Raw genomic sequence first — 26,861 nt, forward strand, 5'->3', positions numbered from 1 at the left:
TGTGCTCCTATCTCACGATGCCGAACAACAGAGTGAATTCTAGTCCTCCTTTTGAACTTCTCCAACCACCCACGCAATGCCTTAAACTCCTTAAACTTCCTTTTGTTTTAATAACGTGGTGATTGTAGATGCATTACGGCCATATTCTTTGGCGAGATCAACCAAACACATCCCTTTTTCATGCTCTTCTATTATGTCTTGCTTTGTTTGTATGGACAAAAAACTTTTCTTCGTCTTTTTTTTCCTCTTTTCTCCGTCACTTTCTTGGGGTCCATAGTGAATACGTACTCAAAAAGTTATTATATTTGCGCAAAACTATCAGACTACCTCACGGGTCAAGTGCCGAATGCCGAGACACTCCATAAGCACCGTTCTAGCTCCACAAAGAGGTGGAGTGGCATCCCTCTTAGCCAATGGAATGCCAGGAAGATACATAATAGCCAATGGCAGAGCAGCTATTAGACTGTTGCGTTCAGTAACCTGTGGGAGATTCGAGTATCAGCCAATACGGTGTTTTTACATTACGCAAGTTGAAATTTCTTTCGTAAGTAGAGGTAACATTGTCCTGCTGAGAAATTTCGTAAGTAGAAAATTTCGTAAGTAGAGACCTTTGTAAGTAGAGGTATCACTGTAGTTCATGTTAGCAACAATTGGTATCATACATATCAAGTGCAAATGAACCTTACAGTATATTAGCATATGACCAGTAAATCTCTTATTCGGAAAATATTGATTGTGATAACATTCAAATTGATGTTTCTTTTCCTATTTTCACTCCCTCAATCATTTTTTCACCCATTCTTCAGTCTTCTAGTAGTTAATGGCAGGTCTGAGTGTCCCTCTTTCTACCAAACCATTTTAACGCAAACATAAAAAACAAGATATTCAGCCACTGCAGCATATTAATAGTTGGTGAGGAGACTTGAGTATATAATACTAAATATATGAGGTAGCCAAGGAGGAGTCAAGTATCTGTTTCACTCAGTCCATTCAAAATTGTCATTTTACTGCACTAAGACCATAAAAAATATCAACGTCACAATATTAAAAGATCCTAAAATCCCCAGATTGCAAATCTTATTGTATGCAATAATGGAAAAACACACACTAGTGGGAACAGTCAATATAGACATGATAATAGAAATAATAAGAATACACGATGAGAAAAATAATGTTTTTTATGGGTGTCTGGGTCGAAACAAGCTGCTCCCACAGCTGCGTGTTTGGGATATTGTGCTGTTTATTTGTTTCTGCACCTTCTAGATAACAACGTTAAAACACAGCCTGAACTAGGGCTGCAATGAAACAAGAAGAAGTAATCATTTAGTTTCACTGGATGCTGGCCTGATTTACTATTTCTTAACCTTCTCTGACTCCATTCATAACTGCATCACGCTGGGCCACGTTTGTCAAGTCCAAGTGAGCAAGCATTGTTGTAAAGAAAGGAAAACATAGATTTTTGTGGGCTTATCTAACTACTGGAGAGTTTGTAGTGAGGTCTACACTCATTCTGTCACAGGCTGTAAAACTTACTTAAGGCTTTATTTGGCAGAGTAAGGAGAAAAGTTATATTGAAAGATTTTATTTATTCGGGCATATTAGTTAAAATGCCAACTGTTTCCATCCTCACAGGGTCATTTTTTCCTTTCAACCTTCATTCTGTTGTTTTAAGCCAATTGCAATTGCCAATACACTTTAACAAAAAATGTTAATATAACAGGAACCTCATTTTGAACTCTGCTTCACTGAAATATAACACAACATGAACTCTTTTATTGGCCAAGACCACTGTCCTTATTAAAACTTTGCCTCGGTGAAATCCGCATTAACTAGAAATGGATTCATTCTCATTGCAAAGCTTTTAACTTAATGTCAAACCTTTTTTTCCTGCTTGTTTTTGTATATCCAGAGCCTATTTGGATGTGAAAGAGCTGAAAGAGATTCTTCATTTGGATGGCTCCACTCACCTGAATGTCTTCTTTGCCAATTCGTCTGATGAAGATCTGGCAGGGGTTGCCACTTGGCCGTGGGACAAAGAGGCCCTCACACATTTGGGTAGAGGACAAATAAACACACATATATACATGCATGCATGCACGTTCACCTGCTTACACCCCTTCTCTGGCAGCCAAGGTTGTTGATTTTGTCTAATTTCAGTTAAAGTCGCAAGCACTTTCTGTTTTCAGGTCTAACAGCGAAGACGGTGATAATAAAGCTAAGAAAAAAATTTAAAAATAACATCTGGACCTCAAATGCTACCCTTACCTGATTCTTTCACTAGGAATGTGTACTATAGTGTTTACATCCGATGTGTGTCCCCTCCATATATTCACAGGTGGGATTGTGCTGAATCCGTCTTTCTACGGCACTTTTGGCCACACTGACACAATGGTCCATGAGATCGGCCACAGTCTGGGCCTTTACCACGTGTTTCGAGGCATATCAGAGATTGAGTCGTGCAATGATGCGTGTTTGGAGACAGAGCCTTCAATGGAGACAGGAGATCTGTGTGCAGACACCAACCCCACTCCCAAATTCAAAGGCTGCCATGACCCTGAAGTGGGCAACGAAACCTGTGGGTGTCGGCATTTCACCAACACACCGTTTAACAACTACATGAGTTATGCAGGTGAGCTCTGACTCACTTACCTCATGCTGTAGAAGAAGTTGTTGAGTTGCTGCTTGTAATGAAGAAAGCAAAAGTCAGATATTACATTCTACATATTGTATTTCTGAACTTGTAAAAGTTTAAATTACTTTAAAGGCTGATCCCAAATCTCCGTCTGTTACCTTACTTTACCTTACAGATGATGCCTGTACCGACTCTTTCACACTGAACCAAGTAGCCAGGATGCACTGCTACCTGGACCTCATCTACCAGACATGGCAACCCAACCCTAAACCTCCTCCGGTGCCAATGGCGCCTCAAGTGGTTGAACAGCATCACAATTCCATCACTTTCGAATGGTTTCCACCAACATCCGGCCACTTTTATGACAGGTGAAATGAGGGTTAAAGTTAATATAAATAAATAATATTGACTAATATTTTAGTTAACATTGGAATGATTAAATGTTTTGATTGAATAAAGGCAAATAATTTAGGCAGCCCCTTAAAACCTTGTTAAACTCATGACTGGTGACATTATTTTTCATGTATCGATAAACACCGAGTGATTTATGCCTTTCTGTCTGTATCTAAGTTGGTTCTTCTGCCTGTATGTTGGTTTCCTAGAGAATTGGGATCAGTGTGTGATAAATGCAGCGAAGGGAGAGTTCTATTGCAGTATGCCTCCAATTCTTCCTCACCAAGACCGTGTGCCCCCTCTGGACACTGGTCCCCACGACAGGCCGAAGGTAAAGTACAATGGATACAAAATATTGGGTTTTCATGCTATTGAATTCATATTGTTGTCAGGTGGTTGTTGCTTTACCTCTGCCAGTCCCCTCACCAAACACTCACCATAAGAACTGTGAAAATGTTTCCATCGTCACCTTCAGTCTGTTCCAAATCTCAGCCTTTTACCAGTTTTTTTCCATCAAGAATTTTTTTATAACAAAAGCGGAGCTGAATCCACCTTCAATCCACAGCTTAGAGTAAAATAACCCAACATGAGCTTTGCCATATGTTTATTTTCTGAGTCAGTACTCCAACACGCAGAGCATTTCAGTGGCTGACTCAATCTCAAAACATGCACATGACTCACTGGACTCATAATATTTGCTGTGGGTCAACATGGAAGCATCAAGAAGATGGCTTACCAATGGATGACCAATGTGAGGGCTCAGAACCAAGATTAAAGATCCATGCGGTTGTGCCTTTTGATACTTTAAATTTACTTATTATTTTTCATACTGATTGTATTGTGTGTTATTTCTATGGCAACCCTTTGTTGTAGGTTCGTTTTTCCCAGAGCATGGCTCACAAACTATAAGTTATAAGCTTCACTAAACTTCACACGTAATTAAAACCATGATGAGTAATTGAGGGGATTCATATAATAGTTTTTTACTTTTCCATGGAGACATGACATTAACTCTTTGCTCCAAAGCACATAAACAAACAACATACTCTACTCTGATCTCTTCCAGGGAGCAGAGGGTAGATCATGTACTCCTGCTTTTGTTGCACAAAACGTTGAGGGATATCCGGTAGATGTCTCATCTTCAAAAGACTGTTATTACAATTTTATTTCAATTTTTTATTTATTTATTTTTAAATTTCAAACCCCTGTGGATCCACATTGGAACAGCTACAGAGACATTCATTACACATGAAGCATTTCAACTATAAAACACTTGTTGATTACTCTGAGGTTCTGGCAGCATCATCATTGTGCATATTCCGTTGTTCTGTGCAGCTATGTGCTCAGGATGTGCTTCCATATTTTAAACTATCTAATAAAATTTGAATCATTGTTCTCTTTAATTAATCTCAGACTTTATATTAGCTCTCTGACTTACGTTTCAAGGGAACTGTAAAATGTCAGTAAAACTAAATATAGCCAACATTCTAATGTTGCATATTGATTCACCTCTCTTGAAATAAAGCACGTTTGAAATTTATTTCTTAAAATTACAACTCCAGCTGTGTGTAGTCTATCATCAGCATCCTCAAATGAGAGGGGAAACCTTGTAAGATCCTGTAGTATGTCTGACAAAGATTTATTATTCTGACATCACTCCACCTGAAAAAATAAAAGGCAGTTATCTTCGTCCTTATTTCAGATTAAATAAGTGTCAGTAATTACAAGCGGCAGGAAAACTAGGTAACTGTTTATTTATTTCCCTCTGTTGTGTCTATTTTCTACGTAATTGCTCGTTTTTATGTGTCAGTAGTATTTGCTACAGTGTATAAGTTTTAACACAAATAAATAGCTATCTGAACAACAGCTAACAGTGCTACTAACTGCTCTGGTCAGTAATGACAATACATTGAATTATTTTAACCTGTATCTATTTATAAATTGTGTGTGTTTTGTATTATTAAAGGAAATATTGAAAAATCTTGAGATGTTAAGGAAAGTTCAAAATTATTCATGGATTTGCCCCTCTATCCATATCTGCACCACATGTTTTTATTTTTTGGTATAATTTAGTGAAAATCTGTCAGAGGGTAATTACTACTACTACTATTACTACTACTACTACAACTACTACAATACTACTACTACTACAACAATACCACTACTACAATACTACTGCTACTACTACTACTATGACTACTACTACTACTACAGTATTGCTACTACTACTACTACCACCAGTATGGCTACTACTACTGCTACTGCTACTACTATTACTACTACAATACTACCACTACCACCTACCACTACTATTACTACTACAATACTACTACTATCACTACTATTACTACTACTACTAATAATAATAATGATACTACTACTAGTACTACACTACTACTACTACTATTACTACTACTACTATTACGACTACTACTACTATTAATAATAATAATAATAATAATAATAATAATAATAGATTATTATTACAAAGAATATGTAAAATATAAATAGATATTTTTATGCATTTCATGTGTTGGGCTGCTTTAATATTTGTCTCCATGTTCTGGTCTGTAAGTGTGTGTGTGTGTGTGTGTGTGTGTGTGTGTGTGTGTGTGTGTGTGTGTGTGTGTGTGTGTGTGTGTGTGTGTGTGTGTGTGTGTGTGTATGTGCGTGTGTGTGTGTGTGTGTCTATCTGTGAGCCTGTCTGTGTTTCTACGTACGTGTGTGTGCATGGCGGTGTGTTTGTCTGTGTGTGTGTCTGTGTGTGTTTCTATGTCTCTGTGTATGTTTGTTTGTATGTGCATGTCTGTGTGTGTCTGTGTTTGTGTGGATGCTCTATAGATTCTGAAGTCACTGAACCGTGCCTTCACACTGGCTATGTGTGTCAGAGGCAAGTCTGGGCTTGTTTAACATGCTGTGTGTGTAAACTGTACTTTTTTTCCCTCTTGGATGGGGTCCCTGTTTGTGACAGCTCCCCATTCCCTGTTAGCTCTGCTTGGGCCAGCTTTTCACTGGATACCACAGCTGCTGTTTCCTGCTGTGATGCAGCTTATGTGTCCAACTGTTGCTAACTTCCAATAGACATTCTGATAAACTACAAAGACATCGTTAACTAAGGCACTGACATATTAACTATGGGGAAAATATCCTTAGTGTAAGATAAGCGTGTTAAAGTGCACACTTATGACTGCATGTGTGTCTACATGCATCATTATTCATGCATATGCACACGGCACCTGTTATAAGGACATGTGGGTCGTGCCCCTGTACTGGGAAATACTGCTGGTCAGAGAGAGCCAAAGTATCCCTCATAAATCTTTAGTACTCTATGCCCTGGAGAAATATGGCTAGTGGGGGAAAAAAAGCAAGAATGAAAAACCAGCAAAACACACATGGATACTGATTGAGGAGGGGGTGAAAGAGGTTGGGTGGTGTGGAAGCCACCCAAGATAGTTAGGAGAATTGCATGTGGTTAGTGACATTTCACATGGGAGGATCCTGGGTTGAATGAAAACAGCAGTGTTCATGAATGGAAGTAAAAGGTCCAGGATGTAAAGGGTCTCTATAATATGTGTGTGGGAATGTGTGTGTTTGGCTCTGAGCGGATACACTTTTTTATTTTGTGTGTGGATAAAAAAAATGCTCTTAATGAACAATTGCAATGTGTAGAATGCAGAAGACACATGTTTGGACTAACCCAACAAATTTCAACAGACAACATGCGTCCAGTATTATTATGATCTATGTATTTAAGCATAAACTCAAAATTTTAGATTGTTTTATTCACAAATATGATCGATGCATGAACTTCCTTAGAGAGACTTGCTCTGGACAACAATGTACTGCACTGAATATTCCAAAACTCATCCACCCTGTAAATACCTAATCCACGTGTTAATTTGCTCATTCTTTTTTCTGTGTCTTTTGTTCCAACCATCCATCCACGCATCCATCCATCCATCCATTATTGATTGGTGTTACAATGACGTAAGGCTAAACGTGATTCTCCAGGTGTTCCTCTCCACGCTAACACTTTTCAGTTCCTCCCAAGTGATCCTACAGTATTTCCACCTAAACTACTGATTTATTCCCTCCAGTGTGTTCTGGGTCTACATTTGAGTCTCAATCCATGTCCCGGAATACTGTACCTCTAAATGCAGGAGTCTGGGAGGCGCCCAAAACGAAAATGGACATTTACAGTGTCCATTTGTTGGTTTATTGAGCTAATACTACTGACCTTATCAGAAACTACTCACATACCTCCATATTTACAGGTGATTCATACGCCATTCATGGTTTTGAAACAGGAGTTTAATGAAGCTTGATTTAATTGAAAGGGTCACAGAGCTTCCTCACCCATGGATTCGGTTCACAAAACATTAGTTACAAAAAAGTCCCAAAAATCATACTTGTGTCATGTGATAAAAAGAAAAAAATAAGAAGAAAGAAAACACCATCAGTCAAATGGTGAGATGAAATAACTTCTGAACTCAAGATGATGTGACACTGGTTCCCGAGATGAGTCTGTTGTCTCTATAAAGAGTGTCTGTGAAGTGTCTCTGTGTTTGTGTGTGTCAGGGCAAAAGAGATGGCGGGGGTTGGTGTCTGCCTACTGAGTGAGGAAGTGTGTAACAGTGTGTGACAGTGAGTCATCGATAGTGAGAGCGAGAGCCAGACACTTCTTAGAAAGCATAAAGCATGCATGCCCAGACATATCCCTTTCTGTTTATTCATCCGGCTCTCTGGACTTCTTGTGGATCAGTACAGTTCTCCAGAGCAGAGAGATTATGAGTGGATGGTGGGCAGACAAAAGCAGCTTAAGTGTTATTCCTTGTGAGCAAGTCATTCTTGCTCAATTATCAGATGAGTTGATAAACAGGCATGTGCTAATTTGCGGTCGACTTGGAAATGAAAGAGAAACGAGATCTCGTTGGTGAACATTCCTGGTATTCATTTAGTTCTAGAGGTTTACATGAAAAAACAAACAAACAATAAAAACATCATAATTTTTCCAACTATCAATCAATCAATCAATCAATCAATCAATCAATCAATCAATCAATCAATCAATCAACTTTTATTTATATAGCGCTTAATCACAACTGAAGACATTTCAAAACGCTTTACGTTTACGTTTACGAAAGCCAAGAATGCCCTCCAGAGCAAGCAGAAGCGACTAATGTGTTTAAGCTCTCAGTAAAGCTTCAAGGCATAAATTTCACAGTAAAAACTATTTAAAATAAATGAAACCACATGTTATTCTATAGTTATTATTATCATGTACTTTTTGAGTAATGCAAATTAAGTTTTTTAATCGTAAAATCACAATTCTCTCATATCACAGTGTCAGATGACATTTTTCACTATGACTAAGGATATTGTAATTAACAATAATATGAAATCTGTCATATCTTCTTGGTATGATAACGATAAATTCTAAATCATGGTTGCAACCCAACCCCATTCAGAACAGTAGCACCAACTCAGATAATGAATCATTTATTTGACTGGTGACTATGTTGATGCTGTGAGGGACCCAAAATGACACTCAAAAAAAAAGAAAATTCCTTTTGAAAATCATCAGCAATGCAGCTGAAGTGCATGCAAACAATTATGGTGGACCGTATAACATGAGTGCTGCATTTCAACTCTTAATCCAATCATCATAATAACAAAAAAAAAACCCCCAATTACCATCGTACTTGCAGGGTTGCAGATCCTACTTCACAGCTAAATAAACTGAGGTCCAGTCTGTTAAGTCTTTAAAACCATGACTCTATTGCTCAAGCTCTAATTCTTGGATTGTATTTCATCTTTTCTTGGGCATGTGAAACAATGTGACCCCAACCCATGTAGCCATAGTATTTTTTCAGTCTGATCTCTCTAACAAATCCAAACCTGAGAGCAGAATTGGCTTGAGCAATACCCGACCACTATAACAAGTCATTATCAGAATTTTAAATGTCTCTGATGAGAGGATTGTTATGGAATCAGCATTTCCCATCACTACCGTTTAACCTAGTAGTCAGCATTTAGAGAGCACAAAGTGGTCCAAGGCCGATCAGTTTCCTTTTTATGTCACAATACCTAAAAACAATACATAAATACAAACTACACATAAAAAACCATTCTGTTGATAGTTTGACCCTCATAAGTCCACCCCTGAGCATGTATGCCTACCCCAAAGCTTTGAATCATATTAGTACCTTTTATGACAGTTAATATATACTGTGTGTGTGCATATATATATATATATATATATATATATATACACACACACACACACGCACACACACACACACACACACACACACAAATTGGTTACGGATATATATATAAGAGTGGTTACGTATACTGATTCCGAAGTGGGACAACAATCAGCCATCTCCACTACATGGATGACATCAAGATGTATGCCAGGAATGAGCGAGAAATCGACTCACTGATCCACATGACCAGGATCTACAGCGACGACATAGGGATGTCATTTGGATTAGAAAAATGTGGCCGGATGGTATCCAGAAGAGGCGAGATGATCAGAACTGAAAGGGTTGACCTACCAGGGGACAGGATAGGAGACATCAAGGACAGCCACAAATACCTTGGAATCCCACAGGCTAAGGTCAATCATGAGGAGGCCGCAAGGAAGTCAACCACAGCCACATACCTCCAAAGAGTAAGACAAGTCCTGAGAAGTCAGCTGAATGTTAAGAACAAGGTCCGAGCTATCAACATACAGTGCCTTGGGAAAGTATTGGCCCCCCACAAAAACTTTTTAAAATTTTGTCACATTTCAGGCTTCAAACTTAAAGATAACAAACTGAAAATATTTTTGAAGAATCAACAACATGTGAGACACAATCGTGAAGTGGAACCAAATTTAGTCAACGTTTTATTGTGTTTACAAATAAAAAACTGAAAAGTAGGATGTGCAAAAATATTGGTCCCCTGTTCTCTCAGCTCAGCTAAACGACTCCAGAAGTTCCCTGATGACTTCTGAATGATCCAATGTTGACCTAAATGAAAGCAATGACAAACAGAGTGCACCTGTGTGTCATTTGGTCTCACATTTGCCCATCCTACTTTTCAGTTTTTTATTTGTAAACACAATATAAAATGTTGAATAAAGTTGGTTTCACTTCACGATTGTGTCTCACATGTTGTTGATTTTTCAAAAATATTTTTAGTTTGTTATCTTTAAGTTTGAAGCCTGAAATGTGGCAAAACGTCAATGAGGTTTTGGGTGGCCAGTACTTTCGCAAGGCACTGTATATGCACTGCCAGTCATCAGATACCCTGCTGGGATCGTAGGCTGACCAAAAGAGGAGATAGAAGCCACAGATATCAAGACTAGAAAGCTCCTCACCATGCATGGAGGGTTTCATCCTAAGTCCAGCACCCTGAGGCTGTACACTAAGCGGAAAGAGGGAGGCACAGGACTAGTGAGCATCAGGGCCACTGTCCAGGATGAAACATCAAAAATCCAAGAGTACATCAGGAAGATGGCCCCAAAAGATGCAACTGCTCAGTGAATGCCTTAAACAGCAGAAACCTGATGAGAAAGAGGAGGAGGAGGAGACAACATGGAGGGACAAGTCCCTGCACGGCGTGTACCACCATCAGATAAAGGCACTGGCTGATATCAAGAAGACCTACCAATGGCTGGATAAAGCTGGACTGACAGACAGCACAGAAGCACTGATCATGGCAGCACAAGAACAGGCCCTAAGTACAAGAGCAATAGAGGCCAATATCTACCACAGTAGATCTGACCCAAGGTGCACGCTATGTGAAGAGGCCCCAGAGACAGTCCAGCATGTGGTAGTATCAAGGGTTGAAAGAACAGCTGGAACATACAGTATGTTTAAGATCAAGGTTAATGTGGTCCCCTTGGTAGTAGTAACACTTTGGGCAGTGACCCCCAAACTGGAAGAGTGGCTCAAGCAGATTCCTGGAGCAACACCTGAAGCCTTAGTCCAGAAGAGCCTTGTCCTAGGAACAGCCAAGATACTGCGCAGAACTCTCAGACTCCCAAGCTTCTCGTAGAGGACCCGAGCTTGAGGATGACACACAGATACCACCCTACATTCATATATACTGTATATACTGTATATATGTAAAAAAAAAATACATAAAAAAAATACACACACACACACACACACACACACACACACACACACACACACACACACACACACACACACACGACCAACACACACACACACACACATACAGCTTCTTTCCTTGCAAACTTCATGAAAAAAGCCATGACTACAATATACCGTACATGCCTCCCACACCCGCTCTCTGTTCGTCCCTCTCTTTCTCTTTGATTCACTTCACCCTGGCCACACACACACTTACAGTACAATAATAAATGTGTTGAGATAATGTGGCTTGGAAACCGTATTCAGTCCTCACTTGATTAAACACTGGAATTTTGCACGATGCCCAGAAATGAGGTTAGCAAATGGCTTCTTTGGTTGCCAGCTTGGAAGTGCACAAAAAGAAATAGAGGGAGAACATAGTGTCTGCTGCTTGGTGGCTTCTAAAAGTGCTTGATGAATGCTAGTGTACGTCACTTGGGATAATGCGAGTTATCTGTGTGTGGACTCCAAATATGGCTGGAGTGTTGCCGTTCGAGGTTGTAATGACTGTGCTGAAGCAAGAACCCTGTGCAGGCCCCCTTTCAAAAGGTACAGTTGTGCCTTTCTTCTGCAGATGCACTCACAATGAACTCTCAGATTCACCTCTACCTTGACGTTCAAGAAATATGGTCCCACTTAAAAGATTACCGATGATTCTTGATCTGTCATCTCTCATAAAAATGAAATAAAAAATCATGATATACTTTAACTCAAAAATATTTCTGCATCCTCTGAAAAGAGATCTGTGGAAAAAGAAATATTTCTATTCATCCTTGAAAGTTATGTAGCTGAGCATTAGTTGATGACAGGAGCCTGGGAAATCACCAGGTAGGTCTTACTGTCTTTAAATGTAATGGCATTATGCTGAACTTTTTGTTGTTATTGTGTCTTGTAGGTCCTCCAGATGTGGAGCAGGCTTGCGAGCCAAGTGTTCGCACCTGGAGCCCCAATGCAGGCATTGAGCACGGTGCCGTGGGCCTGTCTGAATGCCCCCTCCAGGGCTGCATGCTCCAGCTAGAATTCAGCTACCCACTGGTGCCAGACTCCCTCACTGTGTGGGTCACCTTCTTCAGCCCTGAGGAAACAGCACTACCAGCTATCCACAACATTTTGCTGCTGACCGTCAGTGGGAACAACATTTCATTGGGCCCCAGTAATGTCTTCTGTGACACCCCATTGACACTGAAGCTGGATATTGAGGAAGAGGTGTATGGGGTACAGTTTTTCACTATGGAGCATTACCTTGAGATCGATGCCACTCTCTTGGCATCCAAGCCAGATTGCGTGCTTTGCAGACACTGCCAACCACTACGCTACCGCCTGTTGCGTCAACCACCCTTCACCCATGCTCCACAAGGTCTCATGCTGAATGAACCTCATCGTCGATATACAGACAGGTGAGTAACCCGGTAGGTGAATATTTTTATACAAATGTTCAAATTTGCGGTCACCAACTGACATTGGAAGCAACCTACATTAACCACACGGTTTCTCTGGTGGTTCAGTTGAGAAAACCCTTTGATAACCAAAAATTTGATACATTGGAAAAGTAGACATGATTATTTTAAAGTAGTTGTTTTCAGTCAAGAATGGCGGATTCTCCAATTAATTTAAGCTTCCTGCTTCACTGTGATATAATCTGGGATTTTCGGATGTGTCGTTAAGAAAGTGTTTATCTATCTGTGGAAACTATCCACAAAAATGTTCTTGTAATACCAGATATCCGCCGTTAATACCCCCAGGAGCACTACCAAGCCTCCACTGCTTCTGCAGTTTCAAATCTGCAGTCCCACATTTGTTTCCTAAGTCACAGGTCAGTTGTTGCACACGTTTGTTTTTTTCCCATGTTCCATAAAGCAAAGGCAAACAGATGGATTGTTAAAGGTACTATCTGCACAGTGTGGTGAGAGTTTAATGCTTTGCTCTCATGGAATGTGCTGACTCGATAAAGATTGTGCTATACATGGCACCGCTGTGTGTTATGCCATCCCACTATCGTACTGTCAGCGTGGTTCACATGAGAAGGAAAGTGTTTGATAAGAGGCGAAAGGATGTGTATGCATGTTATGCAAGATTGAGTGATGATATCTAAGTTTCATGTCTGCACACAACTTGTGTAGAAGGCTGTCTGTAGCTAAGATGTATTCATTTGTGGGCTTTGGCGCACTCTGGTGATTATTGATTTACTGTGGGCAGTTTTGCTGCTGTGGTATATTTCACTAGCTGTGGTTACATTCCAGTGGTAGTGGTCAGTGGCACCGATGGACTATTTTCTGTTGTGAGAGCATGTAAAGTCTTGTCTCTGTCAGATGGACAGAGATCAGAATCGAGAATACGTTAAAATAAATTTTAAAGAAGCACAATGAGATGATTGAAAAAATGTCATACAGAAAACATGCTGACTTAACAGTCTGGCTTTTTCTCCAATGTTACCAATTGCACTGAGATACTGATCGATACTTAGGCATTGCCCTTGGTATATGTTACTTAGAATTCTGCTGCAGGGAAGAAATATGTGAGGGTAGGACTAGGGGTAAGGGTCTGTCTTCGTGTCCTGGGATGACTCAAACAGAGCAAATTTGAGTCAGCAGTCCTCCAGTGCCTTTCTTCAGCAAACAAATAATTGTAAGCAATGGATACATCCAACAGGAGAACCACGACTCAGACATATTATTCCATGATGCGATTTTGAAGGATAAGATAATGACCAATCACACTCACTGTTTCATAACAAACATAGCCTTTGACATGGCTCACTATAGAGCAGGGTTTACTCAAATGTTCTGGCATGCCACAAATCTAATGTGAAGTGCTCTGTTTGACCCCACGGTCCAGCTGCGGAAATGCTTTTGTTGACCACACAGTAAGCTCCCTGGTCTTGCAACATGTTTCCATGTGGCTGGATAGACTGATGGAGGTCTTGATGAGAGAGAAAAGGTTGACCCCCCCACTGGCAGACCAATGGCCTTCACCTGAGCTCGGGCAAACTGAGCAAGAAGACAACTGACATCTTGGCTTTATCCGAGGGTGGTGGTTTCTTTGGAATGGCTAAGGGCTGGGAGGTCAGCATGACAGAGTAAATTATGGTGGGGAGTAAGAAGAGTGAAGTGAAGAGGAGACACAGGGGTGGAAATTTGGATCAGTTGGGGGTAAATCATTGCTAGGATCAATGGGGCCAGTAGGGTGATGGAGGAGAACATTAGGGGGTCGAGAAAGTATGAAGAGGGAGGGAAGGAGGCTTGCACTAGTTTGACCCCATTCCTCAGAGGTACGCCAGCCTGTGGGCTAATCCTCTTCCTGATGTGGGCTTCAAAGCTGTCATTCAGTCAAAGCCTATCTCAGACCCAATGCAAAGGGACCTCCCAGCATTATAAAAGTGGGGGGCAGCTCCCCCAGCATCACTATTTCCCCACACCCCACCTCGGTAATCTGACTCTACACTGGTTCTACACAACCGTTCCCTTTTATTTCCCCCCATCTAGTCCTTTTGCTATTCTGCTGACAAAACTGCTGCTGTTAGAGAACTCTCCCTCATGTTTCCTCTTGAAAAGAATATGCAAGATCTGCATGTTTATGTTTTTGGATTACACAGTGTCTAGCGACTTGTGATAAACAGCTTTGTGCTCTGGCAGTAATGGTTGCTTGTACCCTATGTGTGTACCAGCAAAGGCACCAGCATTGTCTGACAACACTAACATTTTCAAATTGACAATTCAATGTCGACACGATTGGTCAGGCTGGGGACTCTGAGAGAGAAAGGAATGCTTGAGCTTCTTTTTTCAACCTCTGTTTTTTATGAAGTGTCACCTTTTGTCTGTACACATGACGATAACATGATGGAGTGTCTGTCTGACAATGCGTGGAAGTTCACAATAGTTATGAGCACTGTTGCCGACCAACATAGTGGGATGACATGTCTCACGTATAGAGTTAAACTAACATTTGCTTGGAAAATACACTTTGCACATGGAAACAATTTTAGTTCACAGTATAGAAAATTAAACTATATTTACGTTGAATTTAATATTTGCATATTACCTTTTCATGTCATTGTCAATATTTCAAGCAATAGTTTGAAGTTGTTTTGGCAACGTTTTCTCTTCCCATAGAATTTTTCATTTCCTCTGATAACTCCTTAACTTTATTTTTTACCTATATCTTTTTGTTCTGTCAGCCCCCAACTCCCCACCAATTCCATGTGGGAATTGACATAATCCTTGTAATATGAACCATTCCGGAGCTGCAGCAAGTGAATACTGTACTCCTCATGGGGAGTCCTGGGATGTCTGTTTTTGTCTCTGCTTTCCTGCATGGGAAACAGACACAGAACACACAGGAGGAATAAGTCAGGAATTATATTAAAAGCGAGTTGGCACCTTTGCTACCATAGATCTGCAAGGAGACCATTGGATGTCTCGTGCAGAATCAACAGAGGTGAATAATTTCATATTTTGACAAGATAAAAACTATGATCAAAAACTGTATAAAGGCATTTAGAAGAACTATTAACAGTTTATTGCAATTTTACTTCACATTAACTTGGTAGCATTTATGCATTTGCATGTTTGGAAAGTTAAGAAAAGTGTTTTATGTTCTTCTAAAACTGGTTTCTTCTCAGAATACATTCATTTTCAAATATAATAATCTGCTCTCTTTTTTTAACGTTCAAATATATAACATTAGTTTGTTGACACACTATATATGTAGGACAAACAGCAGATACCACACTGACAAAAGGAGCGCTGCCTTGTTTCTTGTTCTTGCAGGGTCCTTACTTCCTTACATTTATCTACTTTTCTTATCTTAGTTAAAAACATCAGGTAGCTACAGAATGGAAATAATATACATTCATGTGCATCTCAACACATATTACACATTTATATGAGGGCAGGAACAGACGGATAAATGCTCTTCCTGGTCCCAGAAGCAGCCACATACATTGGCGCGTGCTTCCATGTATAATCGCTTGGTACTATCAAAACACCTTTGATTGTATTACACCGACTTGTGCCTGACTTTGAGCAGGAGCCAGGATAAAACCTTGGGTTTCGGAAAGAATGTCTGGATGCATGAAAAACCATGTAGTCATGTGACGCCTGTTCTTTTAACTTGACTAGTTATTTGTAGTGTGAGTTGCACTTGAAATCAGTTACACATCATATTTAATAATTACCCATGAAAATGGAGTTGATGTCTTCATGTTCATGATTAGTCACATATTACGCTGGACACTATTCATCTTGTTCACACATCAAATTGCACATTAAGTGATACATATACATGATGACAAATTTGTTTATACACACACACACACACACACACACACACACACACACACACACACACACACACGCAAACACGATTATTTTGTAAAAAAAAAAAAAACGTTTTGAGAGTAAAACAGTATTTAAATCCAGTTAGAAACCGGCTACCAGCCTGTACAATATTGAACGGCACACTGTGACTTCCAGTTCAGCCCCATTAATGGTTGAGAAGAATATTTGATACGTCCTTGGGTTTGTTTTTCTGGAACAATCTCTAAAATCTGTTTAGAAATACTCTGTTTTACTATGATATGACCTTTTCAAACATAAACACACAAACTGGAGATAGTCGCCTGTTTCTCCTGTGAAGCATGAAAGTTTACACTTGGCAAAGTAATTCTTATATTTCAAATTCACTAAGGCGGTGCAGGGGCCATGAAATTTTTTTTGTTTGGAACCATAGAGAAAGGCCACAGAGTGCTCATGTGTGATAAGGTAGAGGAGTCCTGAATCAAGGCCTGCAGGTGCTTTGATAGCATTAGGGAGCTGCCCATGTGGTCCAAGCAGGTGGGGATTTCATGACACGCTAGCAAACATGGTTCAGGTTCATTTGTATGGTAGAGTTCAGTGATTGATGTTTTCATTTAAATTATGCACTTAAAAAAATGGGAGAATATTTCGTTTTAGACAAAGAGGTTCTTCAAATGAGAAAGAAGATGTTAAGATTTAAACCCTCAATGTTAATTTACAGAATAAATTTGTGGATTCGGTTCAAGTAGTTGCACGATTGAGCAGGATTGGACGCTGCTGATTGGTTTGAAGATTCGGAAAAGAAAACCAATGTTAATTGATGTTGCATATCACAGGTTGTGGCCTAAGAGGCCATGGTTTTGTGCTTGGTCATCCACTTTAAGTTTTTGGTGCAGTACACTAAAATCACGACAATTACAAATTTGCTGCTGGAACCAGATTGTCCCTTTTCAGAAAACCGGTCATCTGTAATCATCCCTGCCATGTTTCAGGTGCCTAGATCTCTAAATCTCAGATACCTGAAAACAATGCATTCAAATAAACACAGAGCTCAAGACAAAAAAAATGGAGTGTTGTTCTGCATCCATCCAGACACACAAGGTACTCTCAAGTGTTTGGATGAGATTTATCTGACTTTATTGTGTCTCCAGTGGAGTGTATTTGATGTGCAACACAGCAGATTGCAGCCACAGAGGATAAAGGAAAAGCTTTGCACGTCTGCCGCAGCAGCTAAAGGGTTAACTTTGTGTGTCATGTGAGCTAAAGTGAAAGTTTTGCACGTCAGTTGTAGAAGATAAAGTGAAGGTTTTCCATGTCCACCCAGAAGCTAAAGGGAAAGCTTTGCATGTCAGCCTCAGAAGCTAAAGTGAAGGCTCGCTTTCACTACCTTAGAGAAAGTAGACAACAGAAGTGACAGAACTGAGCAATGAGCACAATTCAGAATAGGTGACTTTTACCTCATATTTCCCTCATAAATTCCCTGCCTTTTACAATCAGCTTTTCTAGACCTTATTAGGAGCTCACTGTCTGTTTCTTCATTTCATGTATTTGCTCTATCTCGCCACTGTACTTGCCCCATTTACATTTTACCCATAAGATGCACCAGGATTTCTCATGATCCACAAAAGGGAATTCATGTGCTGCTTTGGTTTTTACCTCTCTTCTATCAATCTGTGTTGTATATTTGCTCTCTTCAAAGATAAAGTCTCCTCCAACATGACTTTTTCAGGGGCTAAACTAATTCAATTAGAGGGTGCATGTATGAGTGCAGCCTGGAGTTGCACCAGCATGTGCCAAAATAGCAGAACAGGACATACAGTATTATTAAAGAGAATCAGGTCAAGTCTAACATTGTGTGTTGATTAGAATAAAGCCAAAACAAATACCCCATCCTAAGCACACATTTGCTGAGGCAATATTTTTTTTTGTTACGCGATCTTTAGGTCCATATTTGGGATACTTCTGACATGAACATGGTCTACTTTCATCTGCTGAGAATGTGACGAACAAACACAAACGAGATAGAAGCAGGCAGATAGGGTGGAAAAATCAAACTCCACAGACATTATTTAAGGATGAGTTTTCAAATTAAATGAAGACTAATGCACAAACTTCAATGGATATTGAGATTTGGATGTGTGGAAGTGGCAGGGAGTGAACCACCAACCTTGTGACGACTTGCCCTTTCATTCACAACTGAGCACATCAGCATGGTTTGACTTAGAGCCTATTAAACCTTATGGGTTCTCTGCAAACATGTCTTCATTTTGATTGCTTACTTTAGCTCCAGCCTTGAGAAAAACCTTTGTGGTACCAAAGTAGTGCTTTCTGCCAGTATTGCATTGTACTCCCACTAGGGATTATATCACGGCAGCGGGAATAGTGGTTCATGGCTGTTGTTGAGCAATGTGGTCCTAATAATAAATGTATTGTGAGTGTACCTCCATGTGCATGCTTTGTGTTACCGATATGTGAATCCACATGCACCCTGGTACATGTTAGCAGTACAGCATCTCTGGGTACTGTACTGCTGGATACAACACTAAAAAATGAGGTCTGATCTACAGAACAGTCCACATAAAATACACTCCTTATTGTTACCCAGTACATAACAAGCACAACCAATAGTAGCCACAATTATACAACAACAAATACGCAATCATACTGCAGGTAAATTATACAATCCATCTTCTATAGTGTTATTATAATCTTTTTTTTCATATAACACTTTTTTGTTTTTAATTTTATTATTTGATTTGTAATTGTCAAAAAGCAGTAGTCATTCATGCCATTTTACATATCAGATATTTACACCCTGTAGTACCAACTCCACTCAATTCGCTTTGCTATCAGGTACTTTTGTGCCAGTTGATTTCCATTACAGAACAGTTCCTCCTTAGGGCGAATGGGCCAGTAGAAGTGCCTTGTTGTATTCTTCAACACACACCTCTCATCCACCTTTACCTGACACAGATGCCTAAGTAGCTTTTGCCAGTGGAGTGTGATAGCCATTGATTTGTGCTTTGCAGGATTTTTCATATGTGCCGGGTATTTAGTGATCAGTGATCTTAAAATTTTTCACGTGACCTTTAAGAACATGATCGTCTCACATGGAGCCGCAACCAAGGTGGTACTGAAAAAAATAGTACCAGGTACAGGAAAGGCAAAAAAAAAGAGAAAAAAGAAAACCATGAAGGAGAAACCATGACCATTAGTGACAAATCAAAGCTAGAAATGAGAAACCAAAGGAGAAAAAGTATGAATGGAAAGAAAACTGTAAAAAAAAAATCTGTCACAAATGAGAGTGCTGATATAGAAAGGAGTTATCCTTCGTCTCAAGGTTAAATTACATAAAGCACAAGGATATAAACTATGCTTTTAAATGTCTAACATGAAACAGTAAATAGTGGGGATTCACACATTTAGCTACTCTCTCTCAGTCTGTCTCTCATCTTGGCCTGAACAATTAAAGAATAAAATTTTTGTCTCATGATTCCAAAAAGAGAACCAATAGAAACTTTAAAACTTGATGGTAATATTATTATCAACACGTATCAGAGAGAATAGTAATAACATAAAATACAGGACTTCTCATGACAGCACCCTCAATTGCCTTTTGTTGTCATTCAGTCTTCTTTCCTCAAGACTTTTTTTTTAACTAGTTATTAATTTACTTATGGATTTGGTTTCTCATTTACAGCTTTGATTTCTCATTTGGTTATGGTTTTGGTTTTCTCATTTATGTTTTTTTTTCCTTTCAGACTTTTATTTCAGACTTCCTTATCATGGTGACTCAAGAAACCATCTTGGCGTCTTACACCAGCAAAGTGAGTAGTCCCCAATATTTCTCCTGTCCACTGTGTGTTCATCACGGTGGTTCATGAATCACTATGATAAGGAAACAAACAGAGCTGGATCCACGGCGGGTAAATACAGCTGTATCAGCATGTGACTGGATAGGTAGAGGCGCGCTTAGGTGTTTATACTTTTATTCTGTTATCGGTGTTATATTTTCTACAACATTTCTGCAATACAATTTGCCTTGTTGGCCTGCTCTTCACAGGGATGGCCTGTGGCTTATTTCTTCATCATTTTCGACTTATTATTTACTTAATTTACATATTTTTTGTCTTATTTTTCTATTGTCCTCAAAAAATAGTGTAATTTCTGCTTGTCTCATTGCAGGGATGTGTTGCCACATGTTATGTATACCTACCAGGTCCAAACTGTCTCCGGCCGCAGCGACAGCGAACCGTCTCCGCCGCTGGTGCACGAGCTCGGTGCACACTACTGCGGGGATGGACGCATTCAGAGGTAACGTGCACACCATAAAAATAATATAAATAGAGATATGCGTGATTTGGTATTTTTTCAGCAACCCCTCCTGATTTTTTAGCTCCAGAGGAGAGGAATGTGATGATATGAACTCTATGAATGGGGATGGTTGCTCCAGTCAGTGCAAGAAGGAGTCCTTCTTCAACTGTGTTGGTAAGTTGTACATCATCAAGATTGAACCAGGAATCTGTCTGGTAAAATGCTGAAGAGGAGTTATTCTATTGTATGTAATCCCTTACATCTAAATCATATCTGCTCTGTTGCAATTACATATGAGAAAAAAATCTGTCTTAGTTTGACTAATTCCCCATGTGAAGAAATGGAAAAATCTATCATGACTGACTAAAAACGACTTTTTTTCTTTTTTTTTTACTGCTCATTTATCAAGTCTCATGTAATCACCACTCTCTTTGGTGCCATGATATTACTGTATGTTTGGATTTGACTGACACTGCTTGTTGCACCGTCTCCAAAGCTGTCAATAAGACCCACAGGCTAAAAATGAATGAACAGATTTGGGTGCTTCATGCCTTTCTCAAAAGAATAAAAACAACATCAGATATTATAATCACCAGATCTGTTAAATAAATCTGGAAATTATTATTTTTTTAAAAAGACGAATCATCTTTTTTCATATAATTGAGTGGCTGGCCTCTGATACATAGTTTGTGTTTCCTGTCTAGTTCTCCTGCTATTTGATATTCATTTTGCCCACCTGTTTTCTTTGTCTGTGTGTGTGTGTGTGTGTGTGTGTGTTTGCACATTTACAATATATGTATGCTTTACACACACATGTGAGGTGACCAATTAATCCTTGTCAGATTGCTGGATAACTGCATCAGCTGTGCTGTTTTTCCACCAACTGCAGTGTTGAGGTGTGAGTGTGTATGTGTGTATGTGTGTGTGTGTGTGTGCGTGCGTGCGTGCATGTGTGCGTGCGTGAATGCGTGCGTGTGTGTTTGTGTGTGACATTGTTGTAGTTTTTGTTCAGAAATCTGATGCTATAATGATGCTACGCATTGATCTGTTGGTGTGTGTATATGTGTGTGTGTGCTTTTCGAGTGTTTTAATGAGAGGAAGTCTTGATACTACTTTTGACTGAGTCCAATGAATCCTGGAATTGGTGATAATGAAAAATCTTACAATCCCACCAACTCTAATTTGGGCTTTCATGATACAGATAAAGTATGAAGAAAAGGATGCATTGCTTCAGCCATAACCTTCCTGTTATCTTAAAAGTGATTGGAAACTGAGACTTGACCCCCTCACTCTAGTTCTGACCCAGAATACTTTGTTTTGACATCATCTGGGCCATTGTTCTCTCTCCCCTGAGCTGTCTTTCTCACCTTTCCACTTCTGTTGTCTGTTGATTCTACTCGTGTCCAGATTCAAACACAGCGGTGACATTCTCTCCTTTTTTCTACTGTACTTCTGCATCCTTTTTCGCTCCTCTCTTCAGCTCTTAAAAGTCAGCGTTTGAGCTTCCTCTTGTCTCATCCCCTCCCCTTCTCTTCCTTGCCTCTGTTCCTGCCAAGTGAGTGGCGGGAGCATATCCTTTATGCCCCCTCACTAGCCCCTCGTTTCACCATTGCCAGAGCACAGAACTGACTTGAGTTTTTGGCTGTGCTGAAGAGGGCTGGAATTTCAAGGAGGAGGCCCCAGCCAACTTGGCACAGAGTGCCGCCTTTCCCCCTAACTGGAACCCCACTGGCTGACACTGCTTTAGTTGAGAACTCAGAGCAATGAGGCCCAGGCAACCTCCCTGCTCTGCTCCCCTCTCCTCCAGCCCATAGCTTCCAGTTCCAGACTTTAACTCCGGGTGGGATGTCTGTAAAAATTATGGCTGTATCTTTTCCTTACCTTATGACTTTGTCTGGTTTCCCCACTACCTCCTTCTTTCTTTCTGTTTGTCTTCTTGGTCTCTTTTTATTGCACCCCCTTTCCATTTATCATATATTTTCTTTCTTCCTGACATTAATGTATTCTCTCATCTCTGAGTTCACATCCTGATGCTTGAGAATTTGTCCTTCTTTTCCCCATGTACCTTTTATCCCTCTTTCCATCTTCATCTGGTCCTTAACCTTTTCACCTTCAAAATAATAGAAATACAGTTAGAAATATGATATCCCATAAGTGCGGGGTTGGATATGTGTTTGATAAAAGAGGATTAGAGGTTGGGGATCAAGTTGTACATTTTTGCATTACGTAGAAAAAAAAAAACCTACAGTGTTACACAGGGAAAATAGAAATACACCAGGGATATGTGCAACCTGACTGGTTGTACATATTACCTGCACTCATTCCTCACTTTCCTGAAAAAGTAATTTGTTCACAGACAAAACACACAGAATGGGTGATTTGAAATTACAACTTGACTCTGTCCTGTGTTCACCCACAGAGGAGCCAAGCATGTGCTACTACTATGATGGCGACGGGGTGTGTGAGGACTTTGAGCGAGAGACTGGTGTGAGAGACTGTGGCCTCTACACCCCTAGTGGCTTCCTTGACCAGTGGGCTTCCGCTGTAGAAGTTTCCCATGAGCTGAAACCCTACTGCTCCGGTGAGGTGGCAGCTGGTTACCCTGCTGTTACCAAGGTAAGGCCATGCACCGTTTTTATATTTTTTATATACTGTATATATGTACACACACACGTATATGAATAATGCATTTGAGATAAAAGTAAGTAAAAGTTAGTTTCATTTGACAAACAAATCAATTTACACAATGATGATAAACTGAGTTTATCTGGTCTTGCAAACAACAAATTTTACTCGCTTTCCAGTTAAGTGATTCCACAGTAACCCAGGTTTGGTGCAGAAGTTTGCTGCTCTCATTAAAGTAATGCTTGTTGAAGATGAAAGAAGAAGCCATTGATTCAGAATGATCCCGGTGGAGGCATTGATCTGTTGCTGTCGCAACACGGAAAAGGACTGACTCTCCAAAACAGTGGGGCGAGGCATATACTTTTGTGCACACACAAAAATCTTCAGAGACACAAAAGCGCTATTTAGTCAATTACCTGTGTACTTAATATGGGAAATACTGACACAGCAATTAAAGGAAATTTTTTTCTTTGATGTTTTAAGGCACTTTGTCGAGACAAAATGTCACAAATAACATACACAAGTATTTTTTAATGTTATGTATAAAACCTTACAAAAGGAAGCTTTGCAGTGTCTCTACACAGGCGTGTGTGATGTTGGAAGTGTGTGATGATGGCTGTAATGCTTGTTCTCGCTGCTGATGGTGCATTTTACAGGGCCAATGAAATAAGAACTCTTGAACAGCTGTGTCCAGGTGTCTTACTCAAGAACACCTTGGCAAAGATTTCCTGCAAAACAATGGCAGGAAAGGAACCAACATCGTTTCATGCGTTTGATATTTTTATGGCATCATTTTTGACTGAGCAGAAATCGGGAGCATGTCCCAACCAACAACACTGCAGATGTTTTGTTTTCTGAGAAGACACCAGTGGAACATGTCCACATGGTCATAAAGAAAAGATTTGTGCTGTGAAGAACAAATTGTCCAGGCTGAAAAAGCTATTTTCATCTGGACAGTTCATTGAACAACAGTCTTATGCGATCAATTCATACGTGATTCAATAAATCACGAGCCTTTTCCAATTTTACATCAAGAATCAATCAAAGCATAAAAACACAATAGAAAATCCTTCACCCAACATGCACACACACAATCATGCACACTTTTCGGCTCATGGTCTTCCCTCTTGGAAAACAAAGAGAACATAAGACAACCTCAAATAAATGTTGAATGAGTCGAAGTTCTTGTTCAGACAGCACTCCTGAGCAATTGTGGAATTGCATGCATGTGGCTATGGCAACAGTCCTGGAGTCTCATGCTACAGATGAGGCATGTAAGGACTGGATCTGGAGATGAAGACCAGGCACCACCACGTGTCGGGCCACCACAAGCCACCAGAACAGCTTTAGTGTTGTTGGCTGAATCCATTCTCTCAGTATACACTCTTGCTTACTTATGTCTGAGCTTGAAAATGAATGAAAGACCCCCATATTCTACTTTTTCAGCATTACTGGATATGATAAATTCAACATAACAGCCAAAACAGTTCTCCCAACAACAGCAACAACAGAATCAGTCATTTGAGAAAATACCAAAAAGTGAGACACACTTAAAGTGGCCATGTTGGAATTGACTGAGGAGACTGCTGCTCACTTCCTGTTTTTGAGCAACAGGTACTCTTTCTATTTTAACTGTAATCATGATCTTTCCCTAACCAAGGCTAAATTGTGTTCCTAAAGCAGATTAAAAAGAGGTTTTATTTTTGTAACACAGATTTGTAATGGTTTTTTGCTCGTGAATCATCCAGCTAAATGTGGCATCATATCAGAAAACATTCATAGATGTTTTTCTGCATAGCAACTGCAAACAACAAATTTTGGTCTTAAATGTCAAAGATACAATTCAGGTTGTATAACACACAACTTAAATGATGAATAACTGTCCAATTAAAGATAGAACAGTTTAAATACTTTCTAGAACTTGGTGGTATGATGTCATGTAAACTCTTTGCTACTTGTAGTTGTCTTAGTGGTAATTAGATGACAACACGCGGTCCTGCCTTGTTACAGTACAAGGCAGGACAGCGTGATCAAGTGTGCATTTATGAGTGTGTTTTCTTCTGAGTGAGTGTGTTTGAGGTGGGTGGGGGATGGATTGCGCATCACTTCCTCCTGATCTGGTAAACAAGTCCTACATCAGATTTGTGTATCAGTTCTGTTTGATGTCTAAAGACAGTCTTGATTGTGTGCTTGTGTGTGCACATGTGTGTGCATGTGTGTGTAGTGCATGTGTCTTTGTTTCTGAGAGAACGCGAGAAGCGGGCAGAAGTGATAGGGATCTTTGCGGATGCAAGAAAGCAACAACAGCACAAAAAGGCACTTGAGGAGAAAGAGAGACCGTGTATCTGCACGGAATCTCAAGTGCTATGTACTTGCGGGAGTCAGGAATACACACAGTAATATATTTCTATTGTAGAACATAAGATACAGAGGGACACAAAGATACACATTTATTAAATGCCACGGTGAATGATAATCTCAATACAGGCCTGCAGCATTTGGGCAAGAAAGATGAACTTTTTTCTTAACTTCTCGATCTTTATGCACCGGTACAAAGCCAAGGAGATGGATGATTGGAAGCTCCTACGATCAAAGCACTGCTGACGGAGAGTTCAACAACACAAGAATAAATTGAGCATACAGCCATAAATACATATGGCATTTTGGTATATAGCTGGCTTCAGTTGACATTTACTACAAATAAAAGTCTGCTGAAAGTGTGTCACTTTCTTAATTGTTAAGAAAGTGACACACATCCTTTTTGGGGTCATCACATATGAATCCTTGCATCTATGCACACCACAGAGAAGCTGCAATGGAAGATATATGATCATATTGCAGTGATTTGTGGCCGATGCCATAAGTTAAATTAGATACATGGTAAACCAAAGTAGAGGAAAAGGATTGCATTCAGACTGAGAGAAAAAAACAGGCAGAAGTTTCTAAATAAAATGAATGTCGTCCACATGGCAATCAGGAGCTCCACAAGTAGCATGACAGCTGAAATGACATGTGGAAAAAATAAAAAATAATTCATAATTCATACTTTATTATTCCCTCATGGGGAAATTCTCTTTACACTTACACATGTATATATATACTGTATGTGTTAATCACATCACGCTGTTACAGGCCCCTGAAACAGGCACAGCACACTAGGGCCCTGTAGGCATGCAATTAGTAGTACAGTATAGAAGTACATATAGAGGTCCAGGGGAGGCGGAATCGCGCCCCAATGAGCCTCTTGTAGGGGGGACGGCACCTTGCTCAAGGGTGCCTCGGCAGTGGCTGGGAGGTGAGCCGACATCTCCCATCATCAGCTCACACTCTGATGGATGTCCTGGCAGGAGCAGGACTCGAACCAGCGATGGCTGGGTGATCCGTCTTTAAGGCGATTGCTCTATGACTGAGCCACTGCCGCCCAAAACATGTGCACAGATGAAAAGATGGATGGAG

General features: G+C 40.0%; 1 protein-coding gene across 1 annotated transcript in view; it reads left to right on the forward strand.

The window, feature by feature from the left end:
- LOC137608944 (pappalysin-1-like) overlaps nucleotides 1-26,861 on the forward strand; it is a 76,404-nt gene that overhangs the window by 13,386 nt on the left and 36,157 nt on the right. Inside the window, exons 3-10 of the mRNA XM_068335590.1 lie at nucleotides 1,910-2,055; nucleotides 2,336-2,629; nucleotides 2,808-3,000; nucleotides 3,235-3,356; nucleotides 12,068-12,569; nucleotides 20,652-20,780; nucleotides 20,863-20,954; nucleotides 23,200-23,396. Of these exons, the coding sequence (XP_068191691.1) occupies nucleotides 1,910-2,055; nucleotides 2,336-2,629; nucleotides 2,808-3,000; nucleotides 3,235-3,356; nucleotides 12,068-12,569; nucleotides 20,652-20,780; nucleotides 20,863-20,954; nucleotides 23,200-23,396 (1,675 nt within the window). The remainder of the gene's footprint in view (nucleotides 1-1,909; nucleotides 2,056-2,335; nucleotides 2,630-2,807; nucleotides 3,001-3,234; nucleotides 3,357-12,067; nucleotides 12,570-20,651; nucleotides 20,781-20,862; nucleotides 20,955-23,199; nucleotides 23,397-26,861) is intronic.

The sequence above is a fragment of the Antennarius striatus genome, chromosome 15 (genome assembly GCF_040054535.1).
Source record: "Antennarius striatus isolate MH-2024 chromosome 15, ASM4005453v1, whole genome shotgun sequence".
In the NCBI taxonomy this organism is placed as follows: Eukaryota; Metazoa; Chordata; class Actinopteri; order Lophiiformes; family Antennariidae; genus Antennarius; species Antennarius striatus.